Below are 17,933 nucleotides of genomic sequence, written 5' to 3' on the forward strand. Positions count from 1 at the left end.
ACTAGTCAGTGCTAGGGATTTTAGCAGACCGCTTTTTCAGCAGACCAATCTTTTAGCAGACTCAGAACAATTATAGAGTCACAAAGCTAACTTCAAATGCGACATTGGCGATTAGCGACCGCTTGCTCCACTGCGCTTCAATTCGGCACGAGTGTTATTGTGCGCGTAAATCTTCGTTTTGCCGTTAATTTAGACTGCTGTGCTTTCGAATTTCATAGTATTGTTGACAAATTGTGAGATAATTGTCTTGGAGAAGCTTGACCCAAGACTGAGCGTCTCTTTGAGTCTGTCAATCAATCATGCATCACTTCATTACGCTGGTCTGCTAAAAGACTCAATTTTCACTTTTTATGCTATGATTGGTCTGCTAAACGATCGGCCCCAGACCAGTCCTACTTTTGTCTCAACTCAACTCTTTATCAGCTGAAAACAAGAGTATATACTTTTTTTTTGAACAAGCGTCGAACGTGATTAAGATACTTTAAAGCAACTCAAACGATTGAACAGCTTTTTTTAAGGATCCTTGGTTTTTAATATCCAATCCAAAGACAAGCTTTTAGCTACATAAACAACGATGGCTCTCGAAAAGACTTTTAACACAAAGCGAAAGGAGCACTCATATAAGAGGCAGATCCCAAGCATTAACATTAGAGAATAAGTCAAAAGTTTCATCGATTCTGACTATTGCAGCTTATTTATATCTCACATAAGTAATTTTGAATTTGCACTATCAGAATCGATATCTGGATATAGGAAAACAAAAATGAGCAAGTCCTTGTCTTTTCTTTAGAGTCTGTTATTATAAGGTAGCCAGCAAGTCTTCGTGTTCGAGCATTTAGAGAACTGAATTTTGTTTTTTTTATTGTGGCTGTACACGACACAAAGGAGCTGTCAAGATAGTCCGAGTTCCAGAGTAATCGAAATTTTTGGTGATGAATGAATGATCTACTTGTTTTTGCTGCGCTGATTCGTGTTCCTTGCCATAGCTTGACTGATTTTTAGGTCTCCATGGCTTGGCGAGTCACAGAAGTGACTGCTTCACGTGCGGCATGTGCTTTGATGACAGCAACAGCCTCGTCCACCTTTTTCTTTAACTCTTCTCCTCCTTCGTCATGTGCCCCCAGCATGTCCATCAAGTCAGAGTTATCCAACTCAAGCAACATGCCAGTTATTCGACCTGCAAGATCCACACCCTGCATTTCCGCGATGATCGGGTAGAGATACTCACCAAGTGTTTGCTTTTGCTGCTGCGGAGTGCAACCTGCCAACTGTTGAGAATCAATTGCCAGCTTCTTTCCTCCCCCTTTGCCATTTTGCATCATCCCTGCAGAGGAATTGGGTGCTCCCGCCTGAGGTTGCACACCTGGATTCCTCAAATTTACTCCAGTGGCTCCACCGTATTTCATGTGCCTCTGTGGTTGAGGTTGCATCGCCGCCTAAAACATTAAACTCGTAACAGATGGCAAAAAAAAAGAAAAATGGAAGCGTTAATCAACTCAAGGATAACCAAAGATCACAGCCAACAGGCAGTTGGAAAATATTCAAATGGAAAAGATTCAGATTGAAAAATTGAATTTCCAAGAGAAAAACTAGCCTTAAAGCTCTCTGAATTTCTGGAAAACTCATGAATGACATTTTTTTTTATTAAATAAACCTAATTTGAGAAGACTGGATCAAGGAGTAAGCTTTTCGATTCGCTAGAATATCTGAAAATTAAATTCCACTTTCGAAACTAGAATCACTCACATTTCGCGGTCTTAGAAATCAAGTCAAACTTCGAACTTTTTCCTAAAACAATTCAAAAAACCACGAAGTCCTAAAATTGAACAAAATATTTGTCTTCTCCTGAAAAAAATTCATCACTACCTATATAAGTCTGAACTACGGCCATCGCTTCTTAAAAAACAGCCCGTAAAATCGGCTTAAAGATCGTTCTGATATTCTTGATTTGACAAAAAAGCTAGCACAATTAGAGAACATACTATGAGATAATTGAAAGTGTCAATGAACCCAAGGAGCCAGCAAAAAATCACTTACTTTCGAAATTTTTTTTCAAGGATCTTTGAATATTTTATTCTCGAAGCTTTCTTGAAAAATTAGATGAAAACAAAACAATTTCATGATAACTGGGAAAAATGGATCAAAAAGAACCTTTTATTTCCTTGGAAAAGCAAAATACTAAAATCTATTTTCGAAACCAATAGTGGCTCTTTCACCATCTGCAAAGCTTTAATCGAAATACTTTATTTACATTGTCCGATTATTATGGAAAATTAAAATTGTCATGCAGACTAATTAAGCTTAACAAACATTTTATACCTTCATACAATACCTTATAGAACCACTTAACACTAAAATTGTTTGTTCATAGTTTCGATTTTCGATGCGATATCAAGGGGGAGGCAAAAGTCAACCACGTGCACTCTTTATTTCTCGTCATTAGAGCAAACTGGCTCTTTTCCACTTCCCCCACATTTAAATTTCAACGTTGTCATAATGTAACGAAATTATGCATAGTGAACTGGAGATACCTGTTTGATAATTTTTGAATTTGTTGTACTGATGCGAGATGAAGAAGGTAATTTCAAAAAGTTAAGAATTGCGCTTCTCTCAAAACCTTAGTTGTTCTTTTAAAAATGAGAAAAAACTGTTGATTTTGGAATTTTCTCAAACAAATTTTTTGTTCAATTTTTAAGGCGTAGCATCTTACGCACAGAGGCTTCTCACAGCCTGTTACCTTGATTAAACACTTGATATCAGATTGAGCTGTTTTCGAGAAGCCAAAAAACTAAGAAAACAGACAAGAATTCAAAACATTGACTTTTCCGAGGGTCATAACTTTTAAATTTTTGGGCGTAACCGCTTAAACAGGGGAGCTTCCCACAACCCGTTCTACACAACGATACTGAAAACTCAGATTTGGAAGGGTAGTTTTCGAGAAGTCTTGAAGTTTCAAAAAAAGGTCATAAAATCGAAACTTCTTAATTTTCTGAAGGCCATGACTTGTTGTGCAGAAAAAAACTTGGGCTTCACCGCTATTGGAGGGGAGTTTTCACAACTATTTCGATCCGTTGAACCCACAATCCCAGATTTAGGAGGGTAGTTTGAGAAAAACCTGTTTAAAAAGGTCAAAAAACCGACTTTTACGAGGATCGTTTTTTGTTTAAAAAAAAACTCGGGCGTAACCGCTTATGCAGGGGAGCTTCTCACAGCCCGTCCTTTCGACTGAAATTAAAATCTCAAAATTGGTTAAGTAGTTTTTGATAAACGGTCAAAAATCAAAAATTTGACTTTTCAGAGAACCATAACTTTTTGTGTAAAAAAATTGGGCGTAGCCGCTTATTCGTTGAGCCCATAATCTCATTTGGGAGGGTAGTTTTTGGGAAAACGTATTAAAAAAACAAAGACTTGGGTCAGAAATTCCCCCACACGCTTTTTCGAAGGCTGTAGAAAGTGGGGTTAAGTAAAAAGAGAGACTAGAGAATTGAGCAGGCACAAAAGAGAGTGGGCCGACTTTTCAAAATTAGATAAAAAACCCAATCCTTAACATTTTCTTAATACCTGTTTTAATCAAAAAGGAACAAACTTACTATTGTGAACAATTTTTTTCTTCATATTTTATATCGTATCATCAAGCAATATTCAATTAACATTTAAAATGCAGAATACCAAACCATAGTCAACAGATAGTTAGAAAACACCCAATGAATGCTGTCACAAAAAATCATTTGTTTAACTTTCAAAATTCAAACAAAAAATATATTGCCTTCAAAGCTCTTTGAATTTCAAGAGCAATTTATAATTGGAACTTTATAACCCAATTTGAGAAAACTGGTTATTTAGGAAAAATTACTATTGCGCTGGGACATCTTAAAACTGAATTCCACTTTCGCAACTAAGTCATCAACAATTTTTGGCTCTTTTCCGGTTCCCCCTTTTTAAAATACCGAGTTTTATTTTTGCTTTACGTGTTTTTACGGCTAACTGCGAAATTTTACACTGTAAAGTATGAAAAACAAAATCTGTTCACAGTTGTCGATTTGTTCACCACGCTAAATTTCATTGCATTACGTTAAAAAAGCTTTTCAAAATTGCATTTGTAAGGGTAGAACTGGAAAAGAGCCCAATTTTTTGCGCCAATTCAGCTTTCATAATTGCATAGTGTATTTTACCTAGCGCCTAGCAAATGAACCTGAATTGAGCTCAAAAAATGCCTATAAACCTAAAGACAATAAATTGTGCACTCATAAGTTTGAAACTACTTCTTTTGTTATTAGATATATCACGACCTATATAAGAAAATGAATTACGTTCGACTCTTACTCAAGTAAATAAGATGAGAAACAAAAAACGTAGCCAATCGAAGATTAAAAAAGAGTAACGAACGCAAAAAACATAAAATCTCACCTTTCGAATTTCAAAGAAAAAAAATCGATGCCCTTTAAGCTCTTCGAATTTCTTGAACAATTTTTATGATTGGCGCTTTCTTGATAACATGAACCCAACTTGAGAAAACTGGATCAATAGGCAAGTTTTTATTCCGCTGGGAGATCTTAACAATATTTCCACTTTCGAAACTAGAAATCGTTCACATTTAGTGAAAATTCGGCTACGTCTCGGATTCAACCCTGCGACCTGGAGATTATGGGTTTCACGCACCAACCACGGACGCTCGACAATTTTCAAGCATCAGCCACAAATAAAACAGAAGATGCTATGAAATTTCCAATGCTACAGATCGTGATAATAATTAACGGAATATTTAAGCGGGTTAAATTTGAAGAACTTGGGCTTCACCGCTATTGGAGGGTAGTTTTCACAACTATTTCTATCCGTTGAACCCAAAATCCCAAATTTAGGAGGGTAGTTTGAGAAAAATCTGTTTAAAAAAAGGTCAAAAAACCGACTTTTACGAGGATCGTTTTTTTGTTAAAAAAACTCGGGCGTAACCGCTTATGCAGGGGAGCTTCTCACAGCCCGTCCTTTCGACTGAAATTAAAATCTCAAATTTGGTTAAGTAGTTTTTGATAAAAGGTCAAAAATCAAAAATTTGACTTTTCAGAGGACCATAACTTTGTGTAAAAAAATTGGGCGTAGCCGCTTATTCGTTGAGCCCATAATCTGATTTGGGAAGGTAGTTTTTGGGAAAACGTATTAAAAAAACCAATGACTTGGGTCAGAAATTCCCCCACACGCTTTTTGGAGGCTGTCGAAAGTGGGGTTAAGTAAAAAAGAGAGACTAAAGAATTGAGCAGGCACAAAAGAGAGTGGGCCGACTTTTCATTGGTTTTTCAAAAATTAGATAAAAAACCCAATCCTTAACAATTTCTTAATACCTGTTTTAATCAAAAAGGAACATACTAACTATTGTTATTAATTTTTTTCTTCATACTTTACATCGTATCATCAAGCAATATTCAATTAACATTTAAAATGCAGAATACCAAACCATAGCCAACAGATAGTTGGAAAACACATAATGAATGCTGTCACAAAATCATTTGTTTAACTTTCAAAATTCAAACAAAAAATAAATTGCCTTCAAGCTCTGTGAATTTCAAGAGCAATTTAAAATTGGAACTTTATAACCCAATTTGAGAAAACTGGTTAATTAAGAAAAATTACTATTGCGCTGGGACATCTTTAAACTGAATTCCACTTTCGCAACTAAGTCATCAACAATTTTTGGCTCTTTTCCAGTTCCCCCTTTTTAAAATACCGAGTTTTATGTTTGCTTTACGTGTTATTACGGCTAACTGCGAAATTTTACACTGTAAAGTATGAAAAACAAATCTGTTCACAGTTGTCGATTTATTCACCCCGCTAAATTTCATTGCATTACGTTAAAAAAGCTTTTCAAAATTGAATTTGTAAGGGGAGAACTGGAAAAGAGCCCAATTTTTTGCGCCAATTCAGCTTTCATAATTGCAGAGTGTATTTTGCCTAGCTCCTAGCAAATGAGCCTGAATTGAGCTCAAAAATGCATATAAACCTAAAGACAATAAATTGTGCACTCATAAGTATGAAACTACTTCTTTTGTTATTAGATATATCACGACCTATATAAGAAAATGATTTAAGTTCGACTCTTACTCAAGTAAATAAGATGAGAAACAAAAAACATAGCCAATCGAAGATTGGAAAAGAGTAATGAACGCAAGAAACATAAAATCTCACCTTTCGGATTTCAAAGAAAAAAAATCGATGCCCTTTAAGCTCTTCGAATTTCTTGAACAATTTTTATGATTGGCGCTTTCTTGATAACATGAACCCAACTTGAGAAAACTGGATCAATAGGCAATTTTTATTCCGCTGGGAGATCTCAACAATATTTCCACTTTCGAAACTAGAAATCGTTCACATTTAGTGAAAATTCGGCTACGTCTCGGATTCAACCCTGCGACCTGGAGATTATGCGTTTCACGCACCAACCACGGACGCTCAACAATTTTCAAGCATGAGCCACAAATAGAACAGAAGATGCTATGAAATTTCCAATGCTACAGATCGTGATAATAATTAACGGAACATTTAAGCGGGTTAAATTTCATTACTATTCATTACGCTTGCTAGTGTAAATAAGGAGTTGAACTATAAAATTCAGAAAACAAACCTTGAAAAAATCAAATTTGAGTCTTAACAAATTTTAAGACTTTGCCAGAAAACATGATCACGGCCTCTATAGGAGTCTTCACTAAGTTCATCAACTCTTAATAACTCAAGAAGGTGAGGTGAAGTGGGTAGGAAAAGAGGTAAAATTATATACGACTGTTCATACTAGGGTTATGCAAGTAGATTTTCGATAATTTTTTGCCTAGACTGTCTCCTAGTAACCGTGTATAAGTCTATAAGTCTCCTTGCCTTCCATTTGAATGAATCAAAAGCGAAAATTCCGTATTGACCTTTTTTAAGTACAAATGAATCGTTTTTCTTTTACCCTCCTAAGTTTTTCCAATAATTCAGCTTTCTCACCTGCTGAGCTTGAGCGGCAGCCATTTGAGCTGCAATAGCTTGTTGAGCAGCAGGAAGTCTCATCATTGACGACATAGGCATCCTAGATGCATTTTGTTGTAGCGATGGATTGGGCTGTCCACGTGGCATATTCGGCTGCTGCACACTAGCCCTAGGCGGGTTTCCTCTGTACATACCTTGCCCAGGAATTCCCATTCCTCCAACCCCTGGCTGTGGGCCTAAAATTAGAAACACACCACCATAAGAAAACATTATCCAGTTTTATATAGTCATCGAAAATAATACATTTGTTGCGAAGAACATAGGAAAATTGACACTAAATCAAGGATAACTTACACTAATTTAATTAGTTTCAATGTTAATTTCGAATTGCCATAAATCAACATAAATCTTACGGAGGAAATAGGTCAAATTGGAAACGTGCGAACCAGACAATGTGAACAAAAATTACTGATAAAAATCAAAGGTTGGGACTTTTCACTCATTATTGAGCCTTTCACTCGATAATGAACCCTTTTGATATAACCATCCAAAAACAAGTCAGAATATTGATAACACTGATATTACCTGGTCGCATAGCAGCGGCCGAAGCAGGCCACCTTGGCGACGGCCCTCGGACACCAGATGCAGCCATTGCGGGGAAAAAATTTCCTCGTGGGGCTGCCATTCCAGCTGGGCCAGCTGCCATGAAGTATGCATTTTGGGCGGCACCACCCTGGGGGAACACTGGTATTTGATGAGCAGCAGGCCCAACGCGCAGACCTGGCATTTGCCTTTGGTTGTACATTTGATTCAACTGCGCTTGTCTCTCATCTCTACGTTGAGCCAGAGCAACATAGAGGGGCTTCGACTTGAGAATACGACCATTCATTTCAGTCACAGCTTTAGTAGCTTCCTCGGGAGAACTAAAGCAGACAAATCCGAAACCTCGTGAAATTTCGTTCTCAGTCATCATTACTTTTGCTGATGTTACAGTTCCAAACTGTTCGAACGCTTTGCGCAAATCAGCATCGTCAATATCGTCCTCCAGGTTTTTGATATACAGGTTCACGCCCTGGTACCGGTTTGCCCTCTCTTGCTTGATGCGCTCAAACTTCTCTCGCAGTTCTTGCTGTCTTTCAGCCTTCTTCTTAGCGGGTGCGATGTATAGTTTTTTGCCCTCTTGTACTTCGGGGATATCATCCTTCCCTTGCATTTCAGTCATAGCAGCATTTGCGGATTCAGGATCTTCGAAACTCACAAATCCAAATTTTTTACTTCGCCCATCCATGTCCTTTTGGAGATAGACACTTGAAATACTTCCGAACTTTGAAAAAAGTTCCTTCAACTGATCGTCTGAGACATCATCACGAATATGCTTGATGTACAAGTTCGTGAACTTCCTTTTGCCCTCCGTCGCTCTGTCCCGCTCTTTTTTAGGAATAAATGGCCCTACGAACCTAAAATAAGACCTCTTGCTGACCAAATAGCAACTTCTGCAATTTAATTAACTAAGCTAACTGACATAAATGAGTAATGAACGCTAGGAAAAAAAATGACCTTAAAGCTCTTTGTATAACTTAGATTGGCAGTTTTATGAACAACTGGTATGCATCACTGAGAATAACTTGAGACCACTCCACGAAACGGTTGCGAGCTACAAATTTCACTTTTTTTTGAACCTAAGTTTTCCAAAACCTAAGTCTTAAAAAACGTCACATCTCGTAAACTAACATCATTTGAGCAGTCACATTTGGACGCACGATTTGCAACTCCTGAGGGTACCTTCACAATACCCAAACAAAGGGCTGGGAATTTTCTAAGTTTTGAAAAATTATGAAAAACGTCATTTTTCGAATACTACAAGGATTTGAGCCGTCAAATTTGGAGACAAGATTCGCAACACATGAGAGTACCTTGAAAGCCCCAAGCAATTTAAGATTGTTGCTTTTTTGGTAAAATTAACCAAGTTTGAGAACATTGGATCAAAATTTTTACAGAGGCGAAGCTTTTGTGAGAACACGAAAAGCAGCTCTATAAAGTGCAATAAAAATTAGAAATAATCCTCAAATTAGTTTTTAAAAAAATCGGCTACGTCTGCTATTCGAACCGGTTAGGTAGAGATTTACATTCCCACGTTCGTATCTAGAGAGTGCTATTTACGTCACTTTCAGCAGGTAAATTTCAATTGAACTCAAAAAGTGCATTATAACTTAGTGCATCAATATTTATCGACTTTTTCCTGAGAAAAAAAAATCAACAAAACCTATATGAGAGTCTTCACTACGTTCATTACTCTTAAACAGATGCTATGCAACTTCTACTGCTACAGTGAAATTTCCACATAAGCGAACAAATTTTTTTGCGTGTTAGGTTATTAAAAAAAGAAGGTTCGTTATAATACACTAAGCTGATCTCACAAGTGATCATAAATCAATCCACTAAAATGACAATTGAGCGTAAACAATTTTATGATTTTCCTGAAAAAAATTATCAATTTAAGAGAAAAACATAGCCAACTGAGTTGGAAAAGAGCAATGAACCCAAAGAAACTGAAAAAAAAACTGACCTGTTTTTTCAAAAACTTTTTTGAGTTTCGTAGATGCCCTTAAAGCCCATTGAGCTTGTAGAACAATTTATGATGGACTCTTTTTTGTAAAAATTAACCCAATTTGAGAAAACTGGATCGGTAGTCAAAACTTTTAATTCGCTGGGAAATCTGCTAATTAATTTCCAATTTCGAAATTAAAAGTCGATCACAAATTTCGTGACCTTTACACTTTTGCTGTTCGATATTGACGTTTGTCTTCCTTCTAATAATGTCAATGCACTGAACTTAGAAAAATATCATAAGTCAAACCGCGAAAATCAAAATTGAGCGTGAACAAATTTAATATTTTTCCTGAAAAAAGAACAAAAAATTCAGCAAGACCTATATAAGAGTCTTCCTTACGCTCATACCTCAATTACGCTCATAACTCATTCCGCTCAATTTCGTCCGTTTACACTTCAAAATGTATCATTTTGAAGCTCTCTAAATTTAAAATATATTTCATTATTTCATATTTTTTGTTATAAAACTAGCCCAATTAATAAAACTGGATCAGAGAGCAATTTGTTATTCCGCAGGGACCTAAAATATAAAATCCCCTGAAAGGTTTACTAATTAGTGTTCTCCGTTTTTGTTATTGGAGAGCGTAAATTTTCTTTATTTCAACAACTGAGTTTGAATTGAACTCAAAAAGTGCATACATTACATAGTTAATTCGAAAATCAAACTAAGTTCAATCAAATTACTTTTTCCCGATAAAACGAAAAAAATCATCACGACCTATATAAGTGTTTTCACTACTAAGCTCAATGACACTTAATTAAGTAAGCTGAAGATTCTTCCAAGAGTTTTGAGAAAATATGGTACCCGGTGGCAGCATTCTTGCTAACCGCAAGGGTAAATTAAAATACCTTATGTTTGGATATTGGTTCAATCTCAGAAACTTTTAGGAAACTGAACTCACACTTGTTTGTCATTCAGCAGTTTGCCATTCAATTGTCCAATTGAAGCATCTGCAGACTCTTGCTTCTCGTAGTGCACAAACCCATATCCCAACGATTTGCCTTTGTCGTCCAGGGCAATCTACAGGTAATAGAGATTGCAACATCTATTTCGCACAACAATTGTTAGCTAATTAATTCAAGACACTTGCTCTCGCAAGAGTAAAAACAAAAAGAAACAAACAACAGAAGTCATTGGGAAATGTGTAAATTAAATCATATTTTTGAGAGTACATTTTTTGACCCGAAATGAATCAACCGTACAATCTTGCCCTTAAGTGACCTACCGTAGAATGTCCTCCCAAATTATTGACCCGAAATGGATCAACCGTACAATCTTGGCCCTAAGTGACCTACCGTAGAATGTCCTCCCAAATTATGTATTACTTCTGATAATAAATTCCGTTTAGAATCTGCATTTCATATTAACTCGGAAAATGTAATTATTTAGAAACTTTTCATTCAATTTGTTTTGCTGGGCTACAAATTAGTAAAATCAGATTAACAAATTAAAAGATTTATTTATCGAATTATGTTTCGATTCGAAGTCATCTTATCGCACGTCTTTCCCCATCATATTTTGAGATAAGTCTCTTTACCACTTCCCACGCATTTCATTTTTCTTTGTTGTTTAACGTGTGATTATGGCTAAGAGTGTGATAATACGATGCAAAGTATGAAGAACAAAACTGTTCAAAATAGTTGAGTTGTTCACCATGCGAAAATTCATTACATTACGACACAGTTTAAGTAGGTTTTCCAAACTGAAATTTAAGGTGAAGAAAGTAGAAAAGAGCCAGAGAAACAACTAGATTTATCACCTAATTGATTTTTTTCTCTAAATCTGATAGTCGCTAAATCGATTGCGGGGTCAGGGAATTGTACAGTTGACTCCCGGAATAAACTCGTTCAACTCATTAAAACGAAATACTATCTTTCTTCAAAAAAAAAAGAAAAAATTCATCAAATAGAATGTCATTGAAGAAGTTGAAATCTGAATTTGAGTTTGCATTTTGTCAACTACTGTACTTTGCATAATTACTGTACTAATTAGTCTACCCTGTTCCAAATTTGTATCCACTTTTAACTGTAAATTAATATTTGAAATTGTTCATTTGCAATTCGCATGGAAACGTTGAGTTCACTTTTTCACGCTGACACGTTTTAATGCAGTTTGGAACACCAAAAAACTTTTATCAACTTTTTTTGCTTATCAAAACCAACTAAATTCAAAAGGATTATGCTGTATTCCACTGCTGACTCTAATCAGTGCAAAGCACATAGACAATTAGAAAGGAGCTATTGAAATTGTAAAAACTACAATTGAGAAAGTAGGAAACATTTAGTAAAAAGTATTTACATGATTTCAGATAGAAAAAATCTTTAAGGCAAGTTAAACTGTTTTCGCTGCATGCAGTATATTTATGGAACGAAGTGAATTTGTAAGACAGCAAATTTAAGGAAAGTTAACCCACGAACTGCAGAGCATATCTTGCTGAAATTTCAGACCCATAATAATAATATAAATGATGATAATGGGTTTCTCCATTTAATGGAAGGTCTTAAAAGGCAAACAGAAGTTTTCTAGTCTGTTTCGTTATATCTCCAATAAGTTCCAACTTTGTATGTTGAACTAGTTGAAACAAGATTTGAAGTAGTTCTTGTAAAATTCGGATAATTCTTTCTTGCCGCTTTCTCCACAAATTTTCACTTGACTGCCAGTTTGTTTGTGTAAAAAAAAATCGGTGCTAAAAATTTTATTTGCTGGATGACAGTCGAACTTTTTGTAGTACGAACGATTCTTTTTGTTCAAATACTGCTCTGGTTTGTTTGAGATTTTGTTGATGTCACCATATGCACTCCATGGAACGTTATACTTTCCTTGAAACGTTATACTTTCGTTCTATTTCACTAAATAGAAGAATATCATGCATCTCTGTAGAGCGATAAAGGAAGTATTCTCAGGTGCATGAGACGGTCTTTGCACTCGGTGTTTGGGTATATCCTTGTTGTAACGCGTTTTTGAATTAGCTCAATAGAACGAAATGCACCTTTACTCGGATACCACACCGGCAATTTATATAGTAAGATTGGTATCAAAATTCCTCCAAGTAAGTGTAGTTTGGTATATTGGTAGGTAAGTAGAGAAATGTTAGTCTCGCCATGTGCAATGAGGCATACGCCTTTTAACACCTCGTGTTTAATATGTACATCCCAATTTAGATTATCTGAAAGTTCTGTCTAGATCTTTTTTCCAAAGCTTTTCTGTTCAAACACGTGTGGGTCAAAGCAGAACTCTGTTGTCGTTACCTTAAAAATCCGCATTTTTAATATTTACGCTTATTGAATTGTCTTTGCACCTTTTCGATAGCGTATCCAGAGCGCACAGAAGACTGTCTTTCACTATTACAAGCCTTCAGAATATCCGCAAATAGTTTACAAGTAGCACCAGAGACGGTAGATCATTTACGTAAATACCGAACAAAAGAGGTCGTAGTAAAGATCCCTGTGGCACTCCGCTGGTGACTTGTAAAAATATGGAGACTAACATTGACCTTTACACGCTGTTTCCTGTTGGATAGATAGCTAGACAATAAAACGACGTTGAAGAAAGGAAGGGTTCAAAAAGTTCGTAGATGTACATGAGCATCTCCAAGACTTCCGATGTTGCATTCAGTAAGGAAATTGGTCGGTAATGTTCTATTTTTGATTTATCACCTTTTTTGATTACTTGGACAAAAACTGATTCCTTCCATTGAGTGGCAAACTCTCCTTTATCAACCGTACAACCTGTCCACTGAAAAACCTACCTTAGAATGTCCTCACCAATTATGTATTATTTCTGAAAAAATTCAGTTTAGAATCTGCATTTCATATAAACTCGGAAAACGTAATTTCTTTTAACTTTTCATGCAATTTTTGTTTTGTTGGGCTACAATCTGCTATTTAGGTGATGAAATTTTCTCTTCGAAGTTATCTTAATCGCGTCTTTTCCCATCATATTTAGAGAAATGACTCTTTCGCACTTCCCCAAATTTGATTTTCATTTTTCTTAGTTGTTTTACGTGTGATTATAGTTAATTGATTTTTTCTCTAAACATGATGCTCCCTAAAGCGATTTGGGGGATCCGGGAATTGTGCAGTTGATTCCGGGAACTAAACTCCCGGAACCCATGGATACCAAATACAATCTTATCTTCAAACAAAACCTAAAAACACATTAGTCATTTTGAAGAGTTAAAATCTGAATTTGCGTTTGAATTTTGTGAACTACTGTACTACTTAGCCTACCCTACTCCCCTATAAACTATCCCCTATAAACTCATGGATCGCATGGAAATTTTGAAAACATCTGTTCACTTTTTCACGCTGACTCGTTTTATTGCAGTTTAGAACAGCCAAAAACCCTTCAAATCAACTTTAGTAAATCGAAATCCGTAAAACTCAAAAGCAGACTTGATAAGAGCTGATTCGATTTTAAAATTTCTCAACTTTTATGCTAATGAATCAAAACCACTTAAATTCAAAATGATCTATTTTATTCCACTGCTGAGTCTAAGCTGAGCAACACACATAGACAATTAAAAAAATGCTATTGAACTTTGAAAAACTACAATTGTGAAAGAAGGAAACATTTAGTTGAAACATTTTTAAGATTTTAGATCATTTATTTCAATTAAATATCTCGGCTCTTTTTCCGTTTCCCCCCAACCTGCAAATTTTGATATTTGAATCTTTTGTTCACTATGTCCGATTGTCGTGAAACTCGACATGCAGACTGATTAGGCCATCACAAACATATTTGGTCTTCATATAATTAACCTTAAACCACTCGCTAGACCACTAACTTCATGTTTGAGTGAGGTGGGGGAAAAGGAAAAAGTCAATATCTCTTCAATTTCAATAGCTCTGTTCCCATTGTCTTTGGAAAAACTACTATTAGGAAACAAGTCTGTCTTGGGCTCTTTTTCCTCCCCTCCCCCTTATGGGGGGAGGTTATGGGGGGGGGGAGCCTTATTTTGTTTCTCTGGTGTGCAGAAACTCCCTGTGGATCTCAATTATTTTTACCTTGCAAGACAAAATTTTTCCAAAGGCTCCGAATGTATCGCAAAGAGCCTTATTGTCGATGCTTTTGTCCAAGTTCTTGATGAAAATGTTTCCGACACCTGATTTCCTGAGACTAGGATCCCTTTGCGTCCACATTATACGCATGGGTTTATCGCCTTTAATAGGCTCGAAATTCAACTGATCGATGGCTTTCTCCGCTAAAACAAATGAACCATTGAGGTAAAATAAAAACTATGTTTGAAAGGTTGGTACTACTATGATAGAGTGGTCCCTCGAAAAAGCAACTATGATAGACAGGTCCCGCATGCATTTCGCATGTTATAATTTTCAAAACTAATTTGTGTATAAATTATTCATTTCAAAAATCTTGCAAAATATGTTCAGCCAGAATTTTTTCAGATTGAAAATTGTAATCACTATTGTTTATGAAATTTGCTCGCTTTACTTTATTTTACGGTTTAACAACCATATAATTGGGTTGACTTATTTGTCATCAAAACCCACCATTGGCGGTTTTTTTTTAATTTTCAACCTTAAAATGGAGGGGGAGGTTTTAAGAGGTAACAAAACATGAAATTTGTTTGAAAATATACTGCGACATCTTTCTGAGAGATGTAATCATAGTTATTAAACGATTTGAGAGCTCTAGGCGTCTTTCTCTCATGGGACCTGGTTACTTTCAAGGGACCACTCTATCATAGTAGTACCGAAAGGTTTCACTTCAATCAAGGATGCCAAAAACGACAATTTTTTTTTGAAGGTCTAATAGCTTTAAGGTCACCTAAATAGAGAAAATTGGATCAATGCAGTAGGTCTACTTTAGAGGACAAAATTAAGCGCAATGTCAGGTTTCTACTCTCTAAAATTCCTGTTTCCAATGTCCTTTTGGACATTATTTACTTTGATTTCCAGCAGAAATTTCACATAGATCAAGAGGAAATCACCAGAGCTACCATCTATCTATGATCAGTGTGACGACTTTCCTAAACTTGGCTGTTTCTTAGAACTTCACGCATTTAAACAAATTAAGTGCGGATGATGAAAACTGCCCTTTTCTGTCGCGGAAAAACTTAAGTGCTTAAAATTAAAAATTGAGACTTTAACAGACAGTAGTTCAATCATTTGCTGTCGGTCAAGGTTAAAATTTTGTTAAAATAAAGTAAATATTGTCCGACATAGTCCTTAATAATAGGCTTTTAGAGAGTAAAAACCTCTGAATTTGCCTTTGATTTTGTCCACTGGTGTAGCATGCCAATTCTCTTTTTTTATTAATCAGATTCAAAAGCATCATAGTAACCGAGGCTACAGTCAGGAGTCCCTTCGTCACATATTACCTTCAAAACCCTTGGAATTTTCTAGACTTTGAATTGATGATAAAAGGGAGTTGATTAGTGTTGATGTGTTTAAAATTAAACTCTTACCATCAGTAGGATTTTGGAAGTTGACATATGCATATCCAAGCGATCTTCTAGTAACCACATCTCTGCACACGCGAATAGACAGAACGGGTCCTATTTGAGAGAACTTCTCGAAAAGCATTGCCTCGGTGACATCCGGTGAGAGGTCTCCCACATACAGGGAAGCAATCGGCAAACTGCTCGAGGAGAGAGGAGGATTTCCAACAGCAGGATTAGACATTTCGCACTAGATAACAAAAAACTTTAGGAATTCCCAATAATTTTGAAAGACTCTGAAGCGGCCATTATTAATTGAAAGCTTTATAATCGCCAGTATGAAACACATTACAACAATTTTCACTTAACTAGATAAGTTAAACACTGACTCACCAGCTCTTTGTTTGTTGTCGACTAACCACGGATAGACTATTTTTTTGGGTTTTCGGGGGGATTTTGTAATTTTTTTGAATTTTTTTAAAAGGATATCCTTAAAATTTTTGAATTTTATAACAAAAGTTGTGAACCGTATCCCTAAACGAATCTAGGGATGCAAAGCACATGCAGTGAAAGGTTTTTCACACGTGAGAAAAACAAATCAAATATCAAATAAAGACACGTAACAATAAAACGACATATTTTTATAGTCGCACGAATAAACACTCAATGCTTTGAGACTGACCTTTTTTCAAAAATAAAACAAACAATCGAAATTCTCATATTTTGTTTTCAGTCATAGTTTTGCCATTTCAAAACCAAACATTTTGCTTAAACAGGAAAAAAAAGATTTTCAGAAATTCGATGTCACCAATTGCACTTCATAAAATATAATCCATGGATTAAATGTGAAGAAAACACGCTTGTGCAAAATATTTCTATAGTTTGAAATAAAAACACTATTTTTGCTCCAAATATATCCGGGTGCAGGCTTTTTTGCCTCCAGGATTCAAACTGAGAGCATGAGTCAACAACAAATGACGGAAACTCCGCTGCCAATTAAACATGAAGTCCTGATAGAAACGGAGAAAAAATTCCGAAATAGGCTAACTGCAAACAAACTGACAGAAGAAACAAAACAGATCCAAAAAACCAAAATCAACCCCCCCCCCCCCCCCCCAATTTGGTTCACTTGCGACATGAGACTACAATCCGTGTTACAGCGTAAAGGCTACTACCAAAAAACTCCCCACTCTAGAAATAAGAACGCCCCCATGCTCAGGTCTCAAAGTATCCAAAACACACGAACGCCGTTAAAAACAGGGTCGGAACCTTTCGTATAACGTTAGTTTTTGTTGGACAGTGGACCTTTGATCAGTTTCAGATGGATCAAACTAAAAACTCTCCCTAACTCAACATAACAAAATAAAACACACTCATGAAATTTAAATTGGGTACTTAGATACCGACACGACCTGTAGATTTGAGTAACTAAACTGTAAAGCAACTCTGGAATTGATTTGGTAATTAGGTATAACTCAGTAGGTTTGAAAAAGGAAGTATTTAGCTCAAGAGACAAGTTTTCCAATTGAACCATTGTGCAGCTTCAGCTGTCCATCTTTCCACTCAAGGTTCACTCCGGTACAAGTGATTGTTTTTCTTCTCTTCCAGAAATTTCGTGTTCCTATCAGGAACAAGATAGCTCTACTATCGTCGCACAATTCCTGTAAAATTGACGGTAAAAGTGACTTCGAGCAGAGAATAAAGCTAATAAGTAGTAAGCTGTATGAAAGAAAAATAGAGGGAGGGATAAGGCTTGCTGCTTCGAATGACAAAATTGCTCCTTTTTCTACTGTTAACTCTCAAAAGTTGTTGCCTAAGTACCCTCAGCGAGCCAAATTTTCAGCTTCAAATCTCGACGGTTCAGATTGTTTTTTGTAACCGAATTTGACATATACAAAGCGATAATGTCCTTTTCGAACGGATCAGCAGCAGGTCCGTATAAAGTAGTTCCTCAAATTTTTAAAAATT

At 36.0% G+C, this 17,933-nt stretch overlaps 1 protein-coding gene across 1 annotated transcript; it reads right to left on the reverse strand.

Annotated features, from left to right (window-relative positions):
• Window positions 1-430: 430 nt before the first annotated feature.
• LOC134846491 (polyadenylate-binding protein 4-like) lies at window positions 431-16,552 on the reverse strand. The gene is made up of 7 exons (XM_063863870.1): window positions 16,359-16,552; window positions 15,993-16,215; window positions 14,572-14,768; window positions 10,467-10,585; window positions 7,540-8,411; window positions 6,973-7,190; window positions 431-1,436 (listed from the first exon to the last, which is right to left on the reverse strand). The coding sequence occupies exons 2-7, from the start codon at window positions 16,207-16,209 to the stop codon at window positions 999-1,001; spliced, it is 2,061 nt and encodes a 686-aa protein (XP_063719940.1). The 5' UTR covers window positions 16,210-16,215; window positions 16,359-16,552; the 3' UTR covers window positions 431-998.
• Window positions 16,553-17,933: the final 1,381 nt, after the last annotated feature.

Source organism: Symsagittifera roscoffensis, chromosome 1, assembly GCF_963678635.1.
Source record: "Symsagittifera roscoffensis chromosome 1, txSymRosc1.1, whole genome shotgun sequence".
Classification (NCBI taxonomy): Eukaryota; Metazoa; Xenacoelomorpha; order Acoela; family Convolutidae; genus Symsagittifera; species Symsagittifera roscoffensis.